Source organism: Macrobrachium nipponense, chromosome 21, assembly GCF_015104395.2.
Source record: "Macrobrachium nipponense isolate FS-2020 chromosome 21, ASM1510439v2, whole genome shotgun sequence".
Classification (NCBI taxonomy): domain Eukaryota; kingdom Metazoa; phylum Arthropoda; class Malacostraca; order Decapoda; family Palaemonidae; genus Macrobrachium; species Macrobrachium nipponense.
Genome location: NC_087212.1, coordinates 9,855,078 through 9,879,527, shown reverse-complemented (window position 1 = coordinate 9,879,527; position 24,450 = coordinate 9,855,078). Strand labels below are relative to the sequence as shown.

General features: G+C 39.4%; 2 protein-coding genes across 5 annotated transcripts in view; both read left to right on the top strand.

The window, feature by feature from the left end:
* Positions 1-23,735, top strand: part of LOC135197766 (GPI transamidase component PIG-T-like) — a 23,960-nt gene extending 225 nt beyond the window's left edge. The window contains exons 2-12 of the mRNA XM_064224849.1: positions 1-247; positions 6,979-7,159; positions 7,495-7,626; positions 8,691-8,796; positions 16,328-16,414; positions 16,585-16,764; positions 17,686-17,887; positions 18,958-19,095; positions 19,620-19,869; positions 21,759-21,920; positions 22,691-23,735. The exon at positions 1-247 is cut by the window's left edge and continues 53 nt beyond it. Of these exons, the coding sequence (XP_064080919.1) occupies positions 58-247; positions 6,979-7,159; positions 7,495-7,626; positions 8,691-8,796; positions 16,328-16,414; positions 16,585-16,764; positions 17,686-17,887; positions 18,958-19,095; positions 19,620-19,869; positions 21,759-21,920; positions 22,691-22,913 (1,851 nt within the window). The 5' untranslated portion in view covers positions 1-57 and the 3' untranslated portion in view covers positions 22,914-23,735. The remainder of the gene's footprint in view (positions 248-6,978; positions 7,160-7,494; positions 7,627-8,690; positions 8,797-16,327; positions 16,415-16,584; positions 16,765-17,685; positions 17,888-18,957; positions 19,096-19,619; positions 19,870-21,758; positions 21,921-22,690) is intronic.
* Positions 1-24,450, top strand: part of LOC135197770 (ras-related protein Rab-21-like) — a 120,729-nt gene that overhangs the window by 72,560 nt on the left and 23,719 nt on the right. The gene's annotated exons all lie outside the window — the stretch shown is intronic.

Below are 24,450 nucleotides of genomic sequence, written 5' to 3'. Positions count from 1 at the left end.
TGAGCATCACGCAACAGTAAACCTACCGGGAGGACCTAGTGTTTGACGTGTGACACAATGTCAAAATTAGCTTTTACTGTCATATTTGTTAGCGTGGTCTGCGTAGTTTGCGAGGAGTCGAACACGTTTACAGAAGAGCTACTCATTAAGCCCCTGGCGTCTGGGCATATCCAATCTCACTTCGAATTCACAACGAGGTGGAGTGGACCAGAGATTGAATGGTCCATTGAGAATTACAGAGATTTTGGTAAGTTTTCGTGATAAGGTGGTTTATTCTTTGCTTAAATCTTAATCCAGCGAGGATCGGCGGGCTGTAAGTCTTTTCACTGGAATCTGAGGATATTTTCCTTTCTTTATTGGAAGAATATTCCTACCTATCCTAGCTTAGGGATAGCCTGAATTAGTTTAATCATCAGGTACTAGGCTACCTAGGTAGCTACCTAAATATCGAAGGGGAGTGGCATAACCAGGCGTAGGTAGGACTCCGTGCCCTGACCTGAGCGGAGAGGGCATCACCTCCCCCCATAAGTAACACTAAACATCGATCGCATGGTAGAAGGTTCAAATTACCAATGACTGCTATCCCCGTCTCCTTACTCTGTTTATGGTAAAAAACCGTAGGGTACAGAGTGGACCATGTACGATTAGCGTGGAATCCCAAAAAAAAGTACATTATAATGCGTCCTGACATTGGAGATGGGCATCAGTCGCGACTTGTTGTTGGTGAGAAACTGAGCTAAAGACCTCTACTCTCCTTTCGAAGTAAGTATTTTCTCCAAAGTTAGAAATTAAGGCCAAATTTTAAGATTTAAACAGAGGGTAGTAAAAACGCTGTCAAACGTAGTGCAAATCTCACCAAAACGCGTTCAACTTTTTTACTTACAACTCAAAATATTTAGAAGATTGACGCCATCTTGATGTTCACGGAGTCGCTTGTGTCAATAAACTAACCATTTCCTGTGATAAATCCGCACACCACTTGTACCCACAGACGCTGGAGCACTTTCATTACAACAATCGGGAAAACTTTCCCTCACCGAGTAAACAACTGTTTTGTAGAAGACGACAACGAAGAGTGCACTTCGATAAATTTTTAAATAAATAGTAAAACATCAATGTTTTACATATTTATGATGATTAATTTGAAAATATTCGTTATTGAAAAAGTAACTCGATTCTGACTCAAATTTAAGTAATTATTTTTTGGAATTAGAATGTTCTTTTAAGTCCTGTATTATGACGTCACGACATCTTGACTTTTGTACCTATTGTAAATAATTGCTTTACTCAACTTTCTTGCAGAACAGTTTACCAGTTATTCATGCAGATTATCAGCTCTTCATGTAATTGGTATAATCGTAATGCGCATATATATCTTTATTATTTACTTTTTGGATATATGAAGATGTTTTACTGCCGGATTATCGCTGTAGTGTGACGCAATCGTTTTCGGTCCCTGGGCCTCTGTTTTCGCACCATAAGAAATTATGGGGCTGAATTTGCAATGACCAGAAAGTCGTTAAAAGAGGAAAGTTAGCATTGAGGGGCATATGTTTTGATTGAGAAAAATACAAATTTATTCAATAGCTAGCTTGTAAAAAATACTTGATTGACAACTAAGCAACATGGGTTTCAGAGACAGTGCAAGCACGTTTTTGGGCAATACCTATTTCTGTAACGAACACTCATATCAGAACGAAATTTTGCTATAGTGCATTACACCCAGTGCCGTAATTTATAAGGGTATCGTGAATCACTAATCGTAAAGAATAACGACACTTGTCCTTGTACCAATAGACAAAAACTCCATTATGCAGTAATGGATACGAACACGCGTATAAAGCTCCACCTACCCTCTTCCCCCCCTCTCCACCGCCACCCCTTTCCTTCTCCGTTCCTTCGCCTTCCTTTCTCTCTCTCTCTCTCTCTCTCTCTCTCTGTTGCCATTCGGTATGTGTTGACTCTCCAAACTGGGTATAAGACTACACAAAACGTTGAAATTGGTGAAATTAGGCTATGTATTGGAAGTATATATACATAAATATTAAAGCAATTTTATCATTATTGCATTACTATGACAAATAGAATTCATGGAAACAGTTTATAATAATGAATCGGCGTATGTGTGAAGCCTCCACTAATGTGGGGCATCGATGATTTTGCCATTCTTAGCATGCAACAAAATTAAAGGTTACTTTTATTTCTGGCATACAGTTATTAAAGAAATTCAACATACTATATAGACGGAAATCAATGAAAAGTCTAGCAAAAACAAAAAAGCAAAAAAAAAAAAATATATATATATATATAATCCACTTATCTGTAGTCGTTCCTCTATGGTTTTCGGCAGCCAGATGTTCGAAAACGTTAGAAACATTTGATTGTATCTACTTTACAAATATCTGTAATTTTTCGGGGTAATTTGGTTGAAAAAAAGTGATAATATACATGAATTAAATTAAAATTTTTAAATAAAGTAAATTTGAACTAAATAACGAGTAAAGTAAACAATTTAGGGAATAAAACTTTGAGTTTTGTCGTCTGCTGTTCGTAACTGTGTTTGTGGTGCGCGCACTTAGGAACCAGGAACAGCAACTTGTTTAAAGTGCAATGTGGAGTGAACTGAGACCAAAATGTGTATAATAACAGTCAAATAAGCACTGTGGAGTTTCAGTTGTGATGGCAGTAAGGATAAAAACCACCGATTACAAGGTAAGAATGAATTCAGTTCAAACCTTGACCCCGGGAATAAAAAGTTTCATACTTTCAGTAGTATAGGCAACAAAATGTTGTTTTATTGTGCTGATTACAACTACAATCTTGAGTAAGATCAATAAACGTTACATACATACGCTAACATTGTTCAAATGATTGCTGGGAAGGCTGGGAAAGATGATTTTCGTCACTGATCAGAACCTGTACATCCCACGGTAGCCGCCATATTGGATTTCAAAACTGCCTTGAAAACATATTTTACGAAGAGCATCACATGCTTATTTTAGTTCGTATGGGGCTCTCATATATCACATTATGTTGACGAAACTTCAATCTTTTGAATGCTATGCTTGGAGTTGTAATTGTATTCTTGTTTCACCATTTAAATATCGAGTGAATGAGACCTGTCCACCGTGATAAGGGTGGGTAGTTGCTGGTTTTTCCCCCTACTACCCCTACAGGGGGAACAACCGACTGGACTAGCTGATCCAGTTTCCACCACATTTGAAGCCACCCTCTGAAAAAGTACTTTAATACGTCCTGACACTGGAGATGGTCATCAGTCACGAGTTGTTGCTGGTGAGAGAAGGAGCTTGAGACCTCTACTCTACTTTCGAAGTATAAGCTAAGTATTTTCTCCAAAGTTAGAAATTAAGGTCATATTTTAAGATTAAACAGAGGGTAATGAAAAGTCTGGCTCTATGCAGTGCACACTACCTCCATGACGTTTTCAAAATTTTTACTTACAACTCCAAATATTTAGAAGATTGACGCCATCTCGATGTTTGCGGAGTCGCTTGTGTCAATAAAATTCCCTTTCCATGTGCTAAATCCACACACCACTTGTACCCATAGACGCTGGGGCACTTTCTTCACAAAAATCGTAAACAATGACTTCCAACCACTACTTTTCCAAGGGAACTACGATTTTTGGTAGAAGAAGAAGAAGCGTGCACTAGGTAATTATTTAAATAAATAGTTAAATGGCAGTTTAAGGTCATGAATTGCATAAAAATTTTCACATATTCATGATTATTAATTTGAAAATATTCATTGTTGAAAAAGTAACTAGATTCCTGACTCAAATATCACAGTTTTGCATGTGAACGGTACCTGCGGCCTTCTTTGTGCTCTTTTATTGTTTATCACTGTTGCCAATTGGTATGTGTTTACCCTCCAAACTGGGTATAAGACTTACACAAAACCGGGGAAATAAGTGAAATTAGCGTATCTATTTGTAGTATGTATACATATTAGAGCAATTTTTTCATTATTGCATTATTATGACAACTAAAATTCATGGAAACAGTTTGTAAATGCATCGGCGTATGTGTGAAGCTCCACTAGATTGGGAACGACGAGTCATTTTGCTGTCGTCTGCTCTTATGTACTTCAGAAATATTTGTAATTTTTTGAGTTAATTTGGTTGCAAAAAAGGGATAATAGACATGAATTAAATAAACATTTTGAAGTAACAAAGTAAAGTTAAACTAAATAATGAGTAAAGTAAACAATTAAGGGAATAAAGCTTTGTACCTCATAAAACCGTGTACTCATGCTGCCTGTAACTGTGTTTGTGGAGTGGGTGCTTAGGAACCAGGAACCGCAACGTAGTTCAAGTCCAATTTCAAGTGAATTCAGACCAAAACATGTATAATTACAATCAAATAAGCACTGTGGAGTTTCAGTTGTGATGGTAGTAAGGATAAAACCACCGATTACAAGGTAAAAATTAAAATCAGTTCAAACCATGACCCCGGGAATAAGAAGTTTCATACTTTCACTAATATGTATAGGCAACAAAATGTTGTATTGTGCCGATTACAACTGCAATCTTGAGTAAGATCAATAAACGTTACATATATATGCTGACATTGTTCAAATGAGTGCTGAGAAGGCTGGGAAAGATGGTGGCTTTGCTGTGCTTACGAACGGCACCTCATGTGGGTGCTGCCATATTGGATTTCAGAACTGCATTGAAAACATATTTTACGAAATGCTTATTTTAGTTCGTATGCCGCTTTCATATATCACATTATGTTGACGAAACTTCAATCTTTTGAATGGTATGCTTAAAGATGTAATTGTATTCTTGTTTCACCAATTAAATATCGAGTGAATAAGGCTGATTCACGCGATGACGATGGATCCACTGCAGTCTTTCCCCCTAGGTTAGGGTAAATGACCGAATGACGACATAGCGGCCACCTCTCTTGAAACGCGGCCACTTCCCGAAAAAGCACTTAAATTATGCCGTTGTTTCGTAATTTAGGAGAAAATGCTTAATTTGAGAGGATTGTAGAGGTCTCTGTGTGCTGCCAGGATGGGCCACAACTCTTGGCTGATGCTCATGGCAGCCAATTCAAGTACTTTTTCGGGAAGGTGGCCGCATTCCAGGATCGGTGGCTGTTATGTTGCTGTTCGGTCATTTACCCTAGTGTTGGGTAAAATATTGCCTTGACAATAAGTTGATCGCTGAATTTTCACCTTTTACCTCAATATTTAATTGGTAAAACAGCAAAATTTAAACCTTTTAGGAGCGGAGAGGAATCAGTGTGCTTTGTAGAGGTGGGACAAGTCTCACTGATGCTGATTGCAGCACATTTAAATTGGCTTTTGGAAGTGTTCATAGTGCGGTGGAATTACGAAACGTCTCATGGCCCGATAATTTACTGTACATTCTTTGTCTTGCAAGGCTATGTCCCACCAGTCAAAATTTTTTCAGAGGGAGCAGTAGAATGTGAGTAAAAGGTGGGGATCCATTCAAAACTACCCTATCTAGCCAAAAGTGCTGGGTTTTGCATGATTGAAACATTGCTAACCTTACTTGATATAGCCTATACTGTAACCCCTTAGGCTAGTTATCATTAGGTAACCGCCCTACTTTGATGATATTGGTGTTGCGGTTAGGGCTTCGGTAACATTGTAGGCTACCACCGCAACCTGGCTCCTGCTAATTGCTGACCGGGACATTTACCGTCTTTTGTATCTTTTGTTTATGTTTATGGATTTATGTTCATCCTCAAGGGGCTGGTTCAAACATGACTTCCAGTTAGCATGCAAACACATATTCCACAATCACAGTTATACAGCTGGATTTTCATTTTGATGATATCTGCCGACAGATTAGATTAGAAAGAGGCTTTTTGTGTCCAGTAAAGGTAATAAGCTGAGCTTTTTAAGATATTGAGTGAAGTTTTGAGAGTGAACATGATGAAACTTTATGGGGGCTAGAATTGTACATTTCTATGTTGGATTTTTCTTTTTTATGTAAAATTCTGTTTCCTCCTAAAAGAAATTTGATGATTACACTCAACACTGCTACAAGCAGTCTGTGACAGATGTTTGGATTTCAGGGAAGAACAGAAATTGAGTGGAGTCTGAAAATATCCTGGAAATTTACCTGGAAAACTTGTGAAGTTTCTACTGGATAAAAAGTTGTCAGAGCATTAAGTCATCAATAAAATTCTTTGCTGTGCCTTACACTCCTGAAGCACTTTCAAAACAACAACAGTTGACTTTGAAAATGATTACTCTTATGTTTTGGTAAATTTTTTTCCTATATTCCATAAAGGAACATTGTATTGATGAGGAATTAAATAATCATGTGTTAACAAAGTAGGCTATGGAGGCCATTAATGTAGGCGTGGTTAGCTGCTGGTACTCATGCCACCTAGATGGACAGGAAAAGTTTCTTCTTGAGAAGAAATGGAAAGAAAACAAGTCATTCAGGGTCTGGATAGTAGAATGGGAAATGCAGCAGGGTAAAATTTGACAAGATTTCTGCATGCTAGTTAAGTACCATCAGACTGAACCTAACTCATCCTTGGGCTCTATATCTACCTAACCTGGTGTGTGTTGCTGTGACCCTAGCAGTAAGGTTTTATCCTCTGGCGCATTAGTTTTGCCTACTTTGAATCTTGAAAGGGCTTTGGAAACTTTGTGAAGTTTTAGACATTTTTGTAAGAATTTTTTATATATTTCACTTGAATCTGATTGAATATGATTTATAGCCTTGGCTAAACTATTATTTACATTTGCCATCACATATAAAAGCAGTCTTGCAAAAAAGCATTGTAATATAGTAGCTGATAAGCAAAGAAATCTGGGAAATTGATGGGCTGCTGTTCAGTATTCAGATTATTTATCTATGTATGTTTCCATGACATGGAAAATTGGATATTGTTTTAACTTAGTAAGCAATTGAGGCATTTCTATATCCTACGATACTGAGTGTAAAGGATGTTTATTAATTTTTTCCAGAATTTGCTCATTATGATTTGTTTCCTCGAGCCCTTGGAGAAATTATTGAAGCATATCATGTTCGAGAACTCCACCTGAGTTTAACGCAGGGATTATGGCGGCATCGTATGTGGGGATATCCAGTGATTGATGCACCACCTGGTGCTCAGCTCTGGGTTTGGTTTAATCCCAGTGTAAACAAGTAAGTTTAATTTTCTCTTGAGTAGGATTTAAATGGGGAGTCTGGTAATTTATATGCTCACCAGTATCAGTTATTACTATATTATTAATTTTTATTCAAAATGAATATATGTACTGGTCATTGCCTAACTTTGTGAATGAAATGAAACTTGTCAAATTTTCACATATTGTAGCCATCTCATATTTATTGCAAATCTTATACATACTACAGGAAATGCAGGCATTCTCCTTGTCCTTGGGAATGTAGAAAGATGGTCTGTTTTCAGAATGTTACTCTTTTTTTTCTTTTTTTGTGAGGAAAAGTACATATTTGTAAAAGTTTTCTTTTTCATGCAGCTTAGATCAGACATGGAGGGATCTTGTAAATGCATTAAGTGGACTTGTTTGTGCATCGTTAAATTTTATTGACTCCACAAACACAGTTTCTCCAGAACTGAGTTACAGACCACAGGGACTTGCTGAAGAATGGTAAGTTATGTATGCTGTTTTCTTGTAAGTAAACATGAGGCTTTGGTATTTAAAAGCTATTCATATAAGCTTGATATTCTTAAAGATATAACTTGACAGAAGGAAAAAGAAAAACTGTCTAAGAATAAGGAGTCCAAAATCAAAAGAGCATGGCAAAAATGAGGTGTGTAATTCCACTAAATTGAAGCTGAACCTGTTAGAATCTTTCAAGAAGGTAGATAAAATGATGATGTTTTAGTACTATAAAACAGTGTAATCAGACTACTTTTCAGTTAATTATACTTTGAATTAAAATTGTAGTTAACCAGACCACTTCTCAGTTGGTGATAAGCAGCTTATTTACTTAAATTCTTGCTTAGGTTCTGGAGTACCAACAGCAAACTTTGATTTTGTCAATAGCAGTACTAATTTTAACCATTGTTAGAATGCTTTATAGATAAGGGGATTAAGATATTATTGTAATATTTAGTTACTTAATACAGATAAGTTTATCAGAGTCTTAAAGGTGAGGTTCTATATGATAAAGGATATGCTTATAGCCTTAGAGATATGTCATATTCTACTGATCCAGCACCTATGGTTCAAAGTTACCATAAAATCTCTGTAACCAAGTTTGTCTGAAGACTAATATGAAATGTGTTTGAAAGTTCTGCAATTTGTTGCATGCTTTGAATCATCAAATAGAATAATTGATATATAGAATACAATTGGAATAATTGATATATAGAATACAATAGAAATTTTGGCTGAGAAAAATTTTGCATTACTACATTAGATGTGTCCCCTCAGTGGATTGAATAGTATGTAGTTTTTCATTAACTTGAATCATTCTTGATAAGAGTTACAAGTGTAGAGCTACAAAACACATTTTAAAGTATTGGCATATCTTTTAGTTACCATTATTTAATTGAAATGATTATCATTTTAAAGATTTTTAAAAATTTTTCCTAAAGTAGTCAGTCCCATTGGTATTTTCTGTAATTACAGTAGGTTTCTTATTTTCCAGTCAAGTTATAGGTATACATAATATTAAAAAGTATTACAATGTCCCTTTTGTATTGTAGGTATTCATCCAATTCGTCATACTTGCGATATGCTGCTCTTCCCAGAGAAAATGTCTGTACTGAGAATCTAACCCCATGGAAGAAACTTTTACCCTGTGATACCAAGGTGAATTTGAATTACTTTGATTATCAGTATATAAATTGGTGATTTGTTACCTTATAGCCCTCAGTTTGTGTATTTTGTTTGCTGAAGTTTATATGCAAGTATGTTTTTCTTACTGAAAATGTAACTTATTTTTTCATCCATGTTTAGCCCTTGATATATAACACTTTACTGGTTAGCCCTACAACAGTTTAGAATTATCTGTGGTTTTCTTTTCTCAATATTCTGTACTCTAGAACTTACTTAGTTGTTATCTGTCAAGAAATTATTTATAGAAGATAAGTACAGTGATGGAATTTTGGAAGACTATTGAGAGCTGTTTGTTTCATGAAGCATGGGAAGAATGTCATCAAATTATTTTCATTTGAAAATTTAACATTTGATTACGAGGATAATTCCTCTAATTTTATATTTTGTACATGAACTTTCCTGTCAGATATATACTTAGCTTACATCTCTGACATCATGACAGAATTCAAAACTCGCGGCACACGCGACAGGTAGGTCAGGTGATCTACCTTACCCGCCGCTGGGTGGCGGTTGTATGAACCAATCTCCCTTTCCAGCCAAATTTTCTCTGTCGCCGGTTTCGACTACACCTGTGGTCGTTACCTCCTGATAGTTTAATTCGTTTCTCGTTGCCTTGGATATCTTTGGACTGACTTTCGGTGAAGTACCTGATCTTGTTGGCTTGGCATACGCGCTTGTGGATTGTTTTTGGATATTGGTTTGGATTTTTCTTTGATTTCAAGATGTCTGATGTAGAGGTTAAGAAATCTTCTATGTTTAGGGTGTGTTCTATGGATGAATGCAAGGTGAGGCTACTGAAAGCAGCGGTAGATCCTCACAAAGTATGCTTGAAGTGTAGGGGTATTGAATGTTCTTTTATTAACCCTTGTAATGAATGTGAGAAGTTGGATGAGGGTGAATGGAAGTCTCTGTCTTCCTACTTAAGGAAGTTGGAGAAAGACAGGGTGAGAAAAGCTTCGTCTAGAAGTTTTAGTAAGTCTCGTGTTAGCGAGTTAGAAGTAGATAATCCTGTCGTAGCACTAGATCCTTCTCCCGTTTCAGCTCCTGCTCCCTGCATCGAACCCAAAGATACGCCTTCGGAAGTGGCAACCATGAGAGCCACGATCCTTAGCATGGAGAAGAAAATTCGTTCGTTGCAAGGTAAGAGTGATAGTGCAAGTGATTTGTGCAGTGCCCTCAGTGCAGTGGAGGGTGCGTCTGATCGGCTCCTTAATGCTTCCAGGCCTAGACCTCTTCCAGACTCCGAGTCCCAGTGGAGGAGGAAAGTCAACAGCCGCAGGAAGGTTAGGGAGAACCCCCAACAGTCAGGCGTCCCCTCGGTAGATCCTGATGCTCGTTCCCAGGCTGCCTTAATTCGCGCCAAGAAGGAGGTTTTGCGACAATGCTTCTCTTCTTCTTCATCGCCTTCTCATAGAAGAGGATGGAGCGCCTCGGATACCTCTTGACCGTTGAAGAGAGCCTGGAAGGCTCCTTGCGCCCTTCCTTCCAGCCCGGAGTGTTTTCTGGAGGAGCCTGAGGTGGACATCAAGAAACCCAGGAGGGATCAGGAGTACTCGCCTCAGAGTAGGCTTCGAACCTCGTCCCCTGTGGAGTAGTTTGCAAGATCTCCGGCTCGGATTCTTGCCGGGCTGCAAGCTCAGATTTCGGCTCTTGCGGGCTCCTTGGCGGGAGGCTCTCGTCGTAAGAAGGACGTCTCTCTTCCCGTCAAGAAGTCTAGGCTACCTTCTCCTGGGTTGCCTTCTCAGTCGGAGTCTGCTCTCTCTCCTGTACCAGCGGATAGAGTGAGGCGCTCTTCCCTTGGCAGACGCCAGTCGTCTTCCAGGTGCCAATCGCCCAGGAAGCTCTCTCCTGGCGACATCATTTCTCCCGTGGAACGGGATCAAGCTCCTAGTAGGCGCTCTTCTAAGGATAAGCGCACGGCTTCTACTTCTCGCTCCTTTCCGAAGAACCTCCAATCTCTGGATAAGAGAGCCTCCCCTGCATGGACACTTCTAGAGACAGGTCTCTCTCCTTTGTCAGACGCCCTAGAGCCTGGTAGGCGCTACTCCCCAGGTAGCCGCTCTCCTGCTGACAAGCTCTGTGTTGAAGATAGGCGCTACTCTCCTGATAGGCGCTATTCGCCTGTTAGCCGCTCTGTTCATGTCAGGCGTAAAGAGCCCGAAAGAAGCTTCTCTTCTGGTAGACAAGCTTTTACAGAGACCCACGCTTCTCGATCTAGGTATTTGGATCCTGGTAGACGCCTGTCACCTAGTAGGCGCTCTTCTCCAGGGATTCGCTCTCCTGTTGGTAGGCGCCAAGAGCTAGCAGGCGACGCACCTCTCATTTTGAGGCGCAGTTCGCCAGGCAGCCGCTCTCCTCTTGACAGGCGCATAGAGTCTGGTAGGCGCCTTGAGCATAGTAGGCTCTCCTCTCCTAGCAGGCGCTCCCCTTTGGACTCCCGTGTTTCTCGGGACAGACTACAAGAACACAGAGGACTCCCTCATCGGAGTAGGAAGGACGCCTTCGATAGGAGCTCTCCCGAAGCTTTGGCTTCTCCTGATAGGCGCCAGACGGCTGCCAGACACTCCTCACAGGATAGGCGCACTTCTTTAGAGAAGTCCGCCTGCTCTCGTAAAGAAGCCGAAGGTTCTTCGGTAGAGAGAAGAACATTCAGACGAGACGTGGTAAAGGATTCTTCGGTTCGTCTTACAAGATCCTGACAGACCTCCTTCAGGAGTTTGGAGACGCGCTTACTCCGGTCGCTCCTCCTTCTCCTCTCTCCTTATTCTCAACATCAAAGAAGACGAAGGTTTCCTCCTGTGTGAGAATGAAATCAACCATCTCAATGAAAAAGGCTTTGAGAGGTTTTGGTGATTGGCTTCTTTCTAAGGAGGAGAAAGGGAAGACTGTCTTCCCTCCTTCCAAGCTTACGGGAAAACTTGGTTTCTGGTATGAGTCTGGAGAACCCCTAGGCCTGGGTCTTCCCTCATCTGCAGACGCGGACTTCTCTTCACTGGTGGATTCCTCCCGATGCTCGGCCCTCTTGTCTGCTAAGACTACCTGGGCGATGAACGAGCTCGACCACCTGTTGAAGGGAATGTTCAGAGTCTTGGAAGTCTTCAACTTCCTTGACTGGTCATTAGGGGTTTTAGCTAGAAGGACTCAGAACCCGGATTCCCTTTTGCCCTAGGATCTCAAACAGTGTCCTTACTTGCATGGACAAGGCAGTGAGAGATGGATCTAGCGAAGTAGCCTCCCTGTTTGGAGCAGGGGTTATTAAGAAAAGATCGGTCTTCTGCTCTTTTCTGACCAAGTCAGTCTCTCATGCTCAGAGAGCCTCGCTTCTGTATTCGCAGCTTTCGCCTCTTCTCTTTCCAAAGAAGATAATTCAGGACATCTCTGGAGCTATCTCTGTGAAGGCTACACAAGATATGCTCGCTCAGTCTGCCTGGAAACCTAGAACGACCTTCCAGACTAAGACTAGGAAAGAGACTCCAGCTAGACAGGAGCCCTTTCGAGGGGGCCCTCCTTCTAGAGCCTCTACCTCAAGAGGTAATAGATCTTTCAAGAGAGGAAGATCCTTCTCTCGCTCTACCAGAGCGAAAAAGTAGGAAAGAAGTCCTCCAGACATCAGTAGGTGCCAGGCTACTAAGATTCGCAGAAGTCTGGGCACAGAGAGGAGCGGACAACTGGTCCCTCTCGATTATCCGAAAAGGATATCTGATTCCCTTCTCAGCAAGACCACCTTTGACAACGACTCCGAGGGAGTTGGTGGCCAAGTACAGGGATCCCATCATGAACCAAGCTCTTACTCTGGCATTAGACAAATGCTAGAGAAAGAGGGCGATAGAGCTAGTGAGCGACCCATGCTCAGCGGGCTTTTACAACCGCCTTTTCTAGTTCCAAAAGCCTCAGGAGGAGGTGGAGACCGGTTTCTGGATGTAAGCGCCCTGAATTTCTTTGTAGAAAAGAGGAAGTTCGCCATGGAAACGACATCCTCAGTGTTGGCGGCTCTTCGTCCAGGGGATTGGATGGTGTCCCTAGGTCTTCAGGACGCTTACTTCCATGTGCCGATCCATCCTTCTTCAAGGAAATACCTCAGGTTCATGATGGGAGGAAGGATATTCCAATTCAGGGCCTTGTGCTTCGGCCTTTCAACAGCCCCTCAGGTTTTCACAGGACTAATGAAAAATGTAGCAAGATGGCTACATTTGGAGGGAGTGATGGAGTCCCTTTACTTGGATGACTGGCTTATTAGAGCCAAGTCACAGAAAAGATGTTTGGAGGCCCTACAAAAGACCCTTTTCATGGTGAGTTCTCTGGGACTTTTGGTGAACTTCCAAAAGTCTCAGTTAATCCCCAGTCAAGATCGTATCTATCTGGGGATTCGGATGGTTTCTCTGGATTTTCGGGCTTTTCCATCACCAGAAAGGATAGCCCGATGTTCAGAGAAAGTCACAGCCTTTCTAGAGAAAGACGTATGCACAGCGAAGGAGTGGATGAGTTTGCTGGGGACACTCTCCTCGTTGGAGCAATTCCTTTCTCTAGGAAGGTTGCACCTCAGACCTCTCCAGTTCTTTCTACATCAGAACTGGCGTTGTCTTTCTCAAAACCCAGAGTTCTCCTTCAAGATTTCAAGAGAAATCAAGGACCTCTCTTGGTGGGCGAACCCTCTCAGTTTTGCAGAAGGGATGTCCCTTCACATACCGAACCCCAACCAAGTGTTGTTTTCCGACACGTCGGAAACAGGTTGGGGAGCGACGCTCAGCTCAAGAGAAATGTCAGGCACCTGGAAGGAGGAACAGGTGACCTGGCACATCAACAAGAAAGAGCTGATGGCTGTTTGGCTAGCTTTGAAAGCATTCGAGCCCTACGTCCTAGCTTCGACAGTTCAGATAAACTCGGACAACACCACAGCCCTGGCATACATCAGGAAGCAGGGGGGAACTCACTCCTTCTCCCTGTACGAGACAGCAAAAGACCTTCTGCTGTGGGGAGAGGAAAGGAAGATATGTCTCCTTACCAGGTTCGTACAGGGAGAAAAGAACGTCAGAGCAGACCTCCTGAGCAGGAAAGATCAAGTCCTGCCGGCGGAGTGGACTCTTCACGAGGATGTTTGCCAGGACCTGTGGAGACTATGGGGCAGGCCTCACATAGACCTCTTCGCCACAGCCAAGAATGCGAGGATAGACAACTACTGCTCTCCTATATCAGACCCGAGGGCATTGTCAATAGATGCCTTTCTCCTAGATTGGAAGGGCTAGACACGTATGCTTTTCTTCCCTTCAAGATACTGGGAGAAACTCTCAAGAAGTTTGCAGAATCGGAGGCAGCAAGGATGACGTTGATAGCTCCTTTCTGGCCCGCACAAGTCTGGTTCACAGAGGTATTGGAATGGTTAGTAGACATTCCGAGATCCCTGCCACAGAGGATCGATCTGCTCAGACAACCCCACTTCGACAGGTATCACAGAAACCTCCCTGCTCTCGGTCTGACTGGCTTCAGACTGTCAAAAGTTTGGTCAGAGCGAGAGGGTTTTCTGCAAGAGCTGCAACGGCTATCGCAGCAGCAAGAAGGCCCTCTACCCTTAGAGTCTACCAATCGAAGTGGGACGTCTTTCGGCGGTGGTGTAGGAACCATCACCTTTCCTCTTCCAGTACCTCTGTAACCCAAATAGCAGACTTCTTACTTTTCCTTAGGGAAAAAGGTGGACTTGGCGGTATCAACCATTAAAGGATATCGTAGCATGCTGGCTGCAGTGTTTAGGCACAGAGACCTAAACATTTCAGAAAACAAAGACCTTCATGATCTAATAAGATCCTTTGAAACATCCAAGAAGGTTTCGTCAGAGATTCCGAGTTGGAATCTGGATGTAGTGCTGCGTTTCCTTAGGTCCCCTAAGTTCGAACTGCCTCAGTCTGCCTCTTTAGAGACCTCACGAGAAAGACACTTTTTCTCATGGCATTGGCTTCCGCCAAAAGGGTTTAGTAGAGGCTATATGCCCTAGAAGGGAGAGTGGGGTTCAAAGGAGATGCAGCGATCTGTGCCTTCCTGCCTTCGTTCTTGGCCAAGAACGAGAACCCCCCAAATCCTTGGCCTAGGAGTTTTGAAATCCAAGGTTTATCTGCCTTAGTAGGGGAGGAAGCAGAGAGGTCGCTTTGCCCAGTACGAAGTCTAAAGTTTTATCTTCAGAGGAAGGAGAAACTTAAGGGCAATGATGTTAACCTTTGGTGCTCTGTAAGAGATCCAAGGAGGGCTTTATCTAAGAATGCGCTTTCTTTCTTCATCAGAAGCCTGGTGAAAGAAGCACATGTGACATGTGATGAAAGTCAATTCAAGCTCCTGAAGGTCAAAGCTCATGAGGTAAGAGCTATTGCCACTTCATTAACTTTCAATAAAAACATGTCTTTGAGTAATATTATGAAAGCAACATTCTGGCGTTGCAACTCAGTCTTCGCGAACCATTATCTGTGAGACGTCAAAATCACGTATGAAAAGTGCTTTGCGTTAGGCCCATACGTATCGGCGGATTCGGTGCTGGGGCAGGGAGCTGAGACATATCCTTTGTAGTGTATTTTTTCCCCCTTGTTTAGTTTTGTAAGTTTTTTGGTTGTTTGAAAGAGCATGCGGGTAGGCATCTCTTTCATGTCGTATGTCTAACAAAGATTAGATTGGTTAGGTGATCAGTTTATGTTTGAGCTCCTTGCAATGATAGTGGTTAGGTTCTGTCATATAAGAGGGCGAATCCCCTTTGACAAGATCCTGCTTGGATTCTATCAAGTAAGCGGATACCAAATCCCTTTGATAGACCCAAAGAGTCTATCAGCTGTAGGTCACGCCCTCGCTGAAGCTCTTCAGGTAACGCAGATAATAGACAGTAACTATGAAGTCTTCTGCCTAAACAGGAAGAACCAAGGTTGTATTTTACATCCTACAACAGGTGTTGTTTCCCCCTTTTTCCATGTTAATATTGCTGTCTCTTTCCCTCCACCAAGGGTGTCAATCAGCTAAGTATATATCTGACAGGAAAGTTCATGTACTAAAATGTTATTGTTAGTATTCAATAACATACTTACCTGGCAGATATATACGATTGATGGCCCGCCCAGCCTCCCCTCAGGAGACAGGTGGAAGAGAAAATCTGGCTGGAAAGGGAGATTGGTTCATACAACCGCCAACCAGCGGTGGGTAAGGTAGATCACCTGACCTACCTGTTGCGTGTGCCGCGAGTTTTGAATTCTGTCGTGACGTCAGAGACGTAAGCTAAGTATATATCTGCCAGGTAAGTATGTACAAAACCTTATTGTATACTAACAATAACATTTTTCTAGTATCGGAATCAGTAGTAATTAGACTACCTACCTTTAGATATATAAAGAAGTTAATGCCTTCCAGGGGGTTTTGAGGGGAGCTGAAGTTTCCCCCTGTTTTAGAAAATATAGCTGCTGTGGTACTGTACTTATAGCATAGCATACATCATCATACATACCATATCAGTCCTGTAGCAATGGTGATATGTTTTCAGAGTGGACTTTCAATGCTTCTCCACCCAACACCACTGTACACTGCGCATTATCATGCTTTATCAATCCACCTACGGCCTACTTGCAAAGTAAGTGTTCTGTTACATTATTTTATGCTCCTGAAAAGAGAAATCTGTTGCTAATTAGTAAATGACTTATTTATGTATAATCTGATTTTATGTTAAACTAGGGTAATATTCTAGCTTTGTTTTCCTTTTGTAAGATAAATTGTATGCTTACAAGACCATTTGTTTTACAGGACAAAGAATGTACTTCATCACAACTTGAATTAGTCCAGGCATTATCTCTTGTTCAGGACCCCACAGTATCAATGAATGGACACCAGGACTGGAGTTTGCATCACCTATTTTCAGCTCCTCTGGTTTCTGTGTGTCCTTTGGCTTCAAAATCTATGATATATGTGGATGTAACCAGTAATGTAAGTCAGCTATTGGTGCTGGATTGTTGTACGTAAAGTTTGTTCTAAAAGGACTATGTTTTCATTGTTCTCTGGATATATTTGAACAAAGTTTATACAAAATTACTTCTTATTTCAGGCTTCAGCATTAGTCTTTGGTTTACCAATACATCATGTATTGTCAGTTTTTCCCTTCATTTAGTTAGATGTGAAATAAGTTGGCCCCCTCACCCCACCTCCACCCCCCATCTCTCCTGCCTTGTACTCTTTTTGCCTGAGCTCTTGTCTGTCTAGTTCTTCATTTGTCCTCTTTTCCCATCATTTCCTGAACCATCCTACATGTCCTGCACTGCTACTTCCGTCTGCACTGCTTTTTTAATCATCTGTTCCCTGTATTTTTACGTCACATATCCAACCATCTCAGTCTTTGAGATCTTAGCCTTTTTCCATATTTTGTAGGTGCTACATTTTGTCATGTCTATTTATATTTATTTTCTTGATATGCAATTGGGAACTTGGTTTTAACTAATTGTATACACTTTATTCGTAATTTATTCTTATTCACTTACACTTAGGTACGGTACTGCATGTATAACTCTTGAATGGGAGAGAACAGAATGAACATACAAAAGAGTTGTTCCATTAAGCGTTGCCTTTTTTCATAAGATTATAATTGTTCTGTGCATCAGTTTTGAGACTGTTGGGTCAACTTTACATTAGAGGTGTTTAGTTTACCGTATTGTATTTCTTTGTCCATTTTATGGACTTTTTTCCTTACTCAAGACATTTTCAGTGGTGTACAGTCAGTGTAGAAAGATCTGTTGCAGTTGTTACTTAACAATATGTGCTAGTTATGCTGGTGTAGGCACATTTGAATGGAAATACTATGTACTCAAGAAATTTTCTTTGTGCATGTTGTAATACAGAGCTTATCTTTCACAGGGTAAGGAGGACTTTTCACTGTTCCCCAAACCAGATTCTGTCCAAGAAAGCGGATCAGGCCTAAGTTTAAGAAAGTATGGAATTTACGACATCAGGAAGACAGAGTATGGAGAGCCCTTTAACCTTGAGGCTCATTATAAGTCCCGCCATATCTATGGATTCATAACTTCTCCTGTCCTCCATGTCTCCAGGTTTATTACAGGTAATTCACTGCTTTTTGTTTCTAGGGTTTATGGAGGTATGGGTAGAATGGGATTTTTGTATCAGTTTTGTGGAGAAGTTACTTGATGTAGCTCTTATAGGAGACTTAACATTTACTGCTTGCCTAGCTTTCCCCTCTGTCCCCTATATTTTTTTACATTTTCTTTGGCCTTTTTCATTCTAACTTTTCAACCTCTGTAGCATCACCATGGTCAAATTTTACCCTCTCCTTTAAGAACATATCTGTGCGGGGTCTCCTTTGTATCATATACCTTGTTATACACCTACTTTATCAGATTGAAAAATGTAAAGCATTGTTAATTTGTCCTATGTTCTTTGCGTGTAGGAGGTGGTGTTCACCTCTTGCTTCTCAGATTATGTGAGAAAGTAGCTCGTTTTGCTGGAAATACTGTCATTCACATCTATTTTTGTGTGGCTTTATGTGCTTTTTATTGTAAGGCCCATGATTACAATTTTTATAAGCATTTCTTAAAGAGGTTCCTATCAAGGGGTGTTTCATCTTGTTTACACAGCAGAACCTGTTAGACCAGAGGGTTAGGGCTGTGATTAGATTAAACATTCTTATCATTAAATCTCTCTGTAGTTGATGTATGGAGAGGGAAAACCAGAGACTCAGTCATGTGAAGTTTTTTCATCTCATAACCCTTAAAATTTAGAACTGACTTGTACTAGTTATATGTATAGAAATTTTTTCTGCATCTCGGCTTTAGAAACTTTCCAGTCATTGAAAGATAAGAGTTTAAACAGATCATTTATAAATTTTTTTATTCTCATCTAAGGTAAGAAAGACTTGAGAGGTTTACTCGTCCAATAAATCTTACTGTTGATAAGAACTTGTCCTATGAATTGATTTCTTATAAAGGGATGTTTGGTAAAAAAATGATCATGTATTTAAGAAAAATGGAGTAATTTAAAAAATCTTGAAATGTTTTATCAACAAAGGCCTCTACTAATGTTTGATGTATGTTCATTTATAAATTCACTTTATTATCTGGTGGTAATGGTCAGTTACTATATTCAATTCTCCTTATTAAATGTTGTAAATTTCAGGATACGGGCAGGAGAGCGGAAGCATAACTGTTAAATTTACAAACACAGGCTCTGAGGCTCTTACATTAGTGTATTTGGAGGTCTTACCATGGTATTTGCGACTGTTTCTTCACACGTCTCATGACCAAGATCAGCCATGTGAGTTGTCTTTTTATTTCTTTGAGAATTTGGTGACTGTTTTTATAGTAAAGGGATATGTGATGAGTACTATAAAAGGATATGTGATGAGTACTATTTAGGTGCATCCTGATGCTTTAAAGGCTAGCCTGTATTTGTAAAAAGCAACTACGTTTTCAGGTTCCTAGGTGCCTAGTTCATGATACTTATTATTCATCTGTATTTGTTTCTTGTTATCAGGGGTATGTTGAACAGTAAGAAATATAGTATTGAATTAATATTATTACAAAATAACCCATTACTTTATTTATTATAGCTTAAATCTGCTGTAGTGCAATTTTCAGATATATTCTCAAAGCAGAAGAAGAAGTAGAGTTTATTTAGCATTGGCAAACGTAGAACTGTTATATCGCTTGACACGGAAATTGAAGAAATTATGACACAAATTCATATTGAAAAGGACAGTATACAGTAATGTTTGACATTTGTATTAGAGGATTCTTTATATTTATAGGATACTTTATATTTATTTTGTTCTCTTGCAGTATATGTCTCTAAGCTAGCTACTGCCGTCGACCGTGAACGTGGCTGGCTTTATGAAGCAGTGGTTGAAGTAGATGGGAAATCCACTGTAGAGTTAAGCCTAGAATTTTCTCGGGCCCTTTTGAAATGGCTGGAATACCCACCAGATGCAAACCATGGATTCTACATACCAGCAGCAACTATTTCAGCAGTTCTCCCAGCTCCCAAGAATGTGTCAGTCAATAATCTTCGAGGAAGTAGTCTCAGAGAAAAGTAAGTTCTTTATAATTTCATACGCTGTACTACATGGAGTGCTGTGGGAAAAATTTAAGTTTGGTATCATTACTATACATAATTTTAATAAGATCAATGAGTCACATTTCCAGACTCTTAGAGGACTTGCATGAATATGATGGCAATTGAAGCAGGTTGATGTTAATGAAGATTGGAAGAGACCAAAAGAACAAATGAAAAATATAAGGAAGAAAGCTGTGTTCCTGGAGGCTTAGGGGACATTGTAAAGAACCATGGGTCATAAATACACTAGAAGTATGATATTTCAAATATTGGGTGACCACATGTATGGCAAAGAGGTTGAGACTTTTAATAAAAATGCTTATAATCATCACCTCCAACACTGTGTGATGCAGTGTCCCACTGGGATTTCTGTACTCTTATCTTTCATGTGTTATCTGCTGTTCAGGAGAGTTCGTTCATTAGTGAATAACACACTATAAGTCTCAGGTTACAATGTATTAATTTAAACTGTGTGAGAAGTAATACACTGCCCACTGCTCTCCAGTCGGTGCGTTTTTTACCATTTGGCGGTAAGTCTATGACTACTCTTCAGCTAGTTCCATCTTCTCTTCCTGAATATGTATATATCCATCACCCAATCCAGTCTTTTCCCATTCCAGTGCACCATTATTCACAAACTGCTAAGATGGCCAGTCCACTTCTCTTGAATTCATATTCTTCCTGTACTATGTTTCCAATTTAATTAAACCTATCCATAATCATAGCAGTCTCCATGGAGGATTCAGCAGCTTTACACTATAAGATAACCAGTTCCTTGTAGTGCTCAGCATTTAGATGAATAAGGCAACAACCACTGCCCTTTCCTGTTGATCATCCAAGGTTATCAACCAGGCAACCAGAGTTGAAGCTAAGAGGCAAAGCCCACAATGCTTTAACCCTATATATCGTCATGTTTCCAGAGAATTTTGGTACTCATCCTGAGCAAGATCACATTTTTTTTTGTTGGTGGTTTAATCCAGGTATGACTAGTTGGGCCAACTGGATTTGGTGCTCACGTAGTGGCAGGTGCGCAGCTTCGTGAAGGCCTTTAGATATACCTCATGTTACCCAGTTAACAATCTTGACTAGGACTAGAATTTTTCAGCTTTGCTAGGATCTCTTTAATTGAAATTCATGAAGTCAGTGATTGTGGGACAGCTGCTAGATAGACTTGAAAGACTTTTGGCTTTTGTATCGCTGGTTAACTATTATTTCAAGTCTTAGAATTTCATTTGATCAAGATCTCTTGTTAGTGAATGAAACTGAAAAAACTTAAAGCTCAATACTGATTTTCTGTATGCATTAGCAGTACATCTCTTACCTGTGGTTTACTGCAGCCCTCCTTCTGTCACCCCTCCAAATAAAGGGGGGAAGAAAATTCCAGAGTTAGAGTGAATGCTTCCTAGGTTTCCCTCTGCATGAGAAACAATTGCAGTAAATAACTCCTCTTCCTCTGCATCCCATACCCATGTTTTCCAGTTCTCCCACAGCAAATTTTTTGTCATAATTTTATGATAAGAGCTAAAATAATTTTTTTTAAATGCTAAGAAAATTTTTTTAACTACCCAAGAAAAACTGTTTTCCTTATCATTTGCAGAACCTTAGAAAGAAAATTATTCAATAATTTTCTAAGCAGATATTTGAAATGCATGATGAGTTTGGATTTTATAAAAATTTCTGGACTTTTGTTGCCATGTATCCTCATGTTATAGGTAAATAACTTATACTGTTTGAAAAAAATTTCAGTTACTTGGATGGATTTCTCACTTGTTCGTATGATATCTTAAGTCCAAATACTGCACATATATGTGGTATTTTTATTATTATTATTTATTAGTCATAATGTTGTGCTTTCTACATTTCAGGTTAGTTGTAGAGGAGGGAAAAAGCTTTATTCGTATTCATACAGAAACTATATTGGTCAGTTTACCCACTCCTGACTTTTCCATGCCGTATAATGTAATCTGCCTGGCATGTACTGTGGTGGCACTGGCGTTTGGACCCATTCATAATATTACTACTAAAAAGTAAGTAGTGCTACACGAATTACAAATGAGTTACCTCATATAAGTAGTATTTTTAGATTTGTTTCAATTTTTACAAGAACAAAAAAATATTGTTTTTCACAAGCCTTCATTTTTTACACTCATATGAGACAGACTTTTCATAACATTGAACTCTTAGTGAAATTATATAATTACTACAGTCTTCTATTGCAAATCCATGAGACCAGACACAACAGATTAAAAAGTTTTGGATTTTGAAAGCTTATTAGTACAAATGTCTTTATTTGTATGGTTCTTCAGCTGTTAGACATATGAAGAGTGAGAATCTAGATATACAGCCAATCCCCGCTATTTGTGATCTCACAATTTGTGAACTCGCCTATTTGCTTATTTCTTTATGGAACATATTTGCATATTATTCGTGGAAAATTCGCCTATTCATAGTATTTTTCCTTTAAAGTGAGAAAAATGCAGCCTATTGTCATTCAGTTGATCATTAGGCATGGAAAATGGCCACATTTGGACAATTCATTGCAATTCGTCCATATTATGGGTGGTCAAAAATGTGAACGGTCGGAATATAGCATTGCATGTTTTTTGTGTGTCAAATGGGCTGATCCTTCAAACTATGAAGTGTGCAGCCTAATGGCATGCACTTGATAATTTTTGGATGAGGGCACCCATCAAGGAGCTTTCTTGAGGATTTTCTTTTGGCATGGAAGTTTGACCTTTACTACAAGACCAGTTTTAATCTGGTTAGTTTGTTATTTTCCTGTTTGTATTTTATTCAGGTTGGTACTTAAGAAGATTGAAGGCAGTGAATCTCCTCTTGCCCGACTGATGAAAAAAGTGAAAAACGTCTTCAGGAGAGGTAAAAAGGATGAAACTGAAGAACCAAAGAAAGAAGCCGTGGTTGTCGAAGAGAATCCACTGTACGAAGAAAGAGAAGAATTAGAAGATATAGAGGAAGAAGGGAGTGAGGAAGATAAGTCGTGCTCCGAAGTCAACAGTTGAAGAAGTGCTTTAATTTGAGTTATAACTTGTCAGCATCAAACAGGAAGAGATTGTATTTGATGAGAGTTGCTGTTGAATGTCACAGCTCAGGGAGGCGTCTTCATATGTTACTTAGTGGAGTGGTTTTTGCTGGGACCATTGTAGGAGTCTGGAAAGAACTGGATGCACGTTGAGACCCTTGATGTTCTTAATCTTTATTTCAAGCATTTGCAGTGCACTAACATGAAGGGTAGTATCTGTAAATATAACAATTATTGATAATTTTGTGAGTGCTTAGATGCCAGAGAGCCTTTGGTTGTTATTGAGATTTAATGCAGTTAATGGAAGTACTACATACCTGGATAACACAATATGTATACCATGAGTTACTGATATCGGCCTGGTGTTCTGTACAGTGCAATGATAATGTCTTAGAAGTTATTTATTGTGCAAAAATAAGCTTTTGTGCTGGTTAGATTGTTCAGTAATTGCTGTGTGTATTACTTTTAGTGGGCACTAAACCTTTTGGGTACAGGATTACAAATTATAAGTGAAATATTTTCATACAACATTGTGTATTTATTTTCTTTTGTACATTCCACTACACCATTGGCAATGTTGAATGTCCATTATTCTTGTTCAGAAAACTTCAGTTGAACTGTTTTTCTTTTCTCCTGGCAGTGTAGAGTTGCTTATTGTTTATAGATACAGTACATATTCAAGTGATTTTTTTATTGTATTTTTACAGCAAACAGTGATTGTGAGTACATGTAATGTGATGCATTTTGTAAATGCAACTGTCATTGATTGTACTTATTTTTAAATACAATTTCTTTAAAAATGTGTAGTATGTAGTTTTCAATAACCAGTTTGAATCTTTATAAAGTATCATGCAATACAGTACCTTTCATTTTGAGGCATTTCATTCAAGTTGGAACAAAACTTTTTCATAAGTTTTTCGTGTGGTTCAGTTATGAGTACTATACTAGAAAAACTGTTAGATGATGGCTTGTGTCAAAAAGTAGTTTTCACAGTGTATACAGTATGTATGTAGTTATGTCACTTTCTCCCATCTTGTGTAAATGAGATATTTACCAAACCATTAATTTCCTAACCATTAAGTTTTTTTTTTTTTTTTGTTCTATACATTTCCACTCTTACATAGTACCTGAAAAACACTAGGACTTCATAATAAGTATGTAATAGGACTTGTGAGTTTAAAAATTGATTGAGGAGGCCCAAGATATGATGTAGGTTAACTTCCTGGTATGCTTCAACTATTTTCATTAACCATCCAATTTTTATTGATCTTTGTCCCATGACAAATATAAAGAAACAACTTGCATCAGTTTAGTAAGGATGAGTAAATTGATGCAAGTTGTTCCCAGACAGACAGGGACTTGGATTTCAGAGATTGTTTTTGAACTGTTAGTAGCTCAGCTGGAGAGGTGGGGTTTCATTGAAATACATTTGCTTTGTATACTGTATATTCATAAAATTTGTTAAAGGTATCTAATTTTTTTTTTAAATGCATCTACTTACAGGGATAATAGTTTCA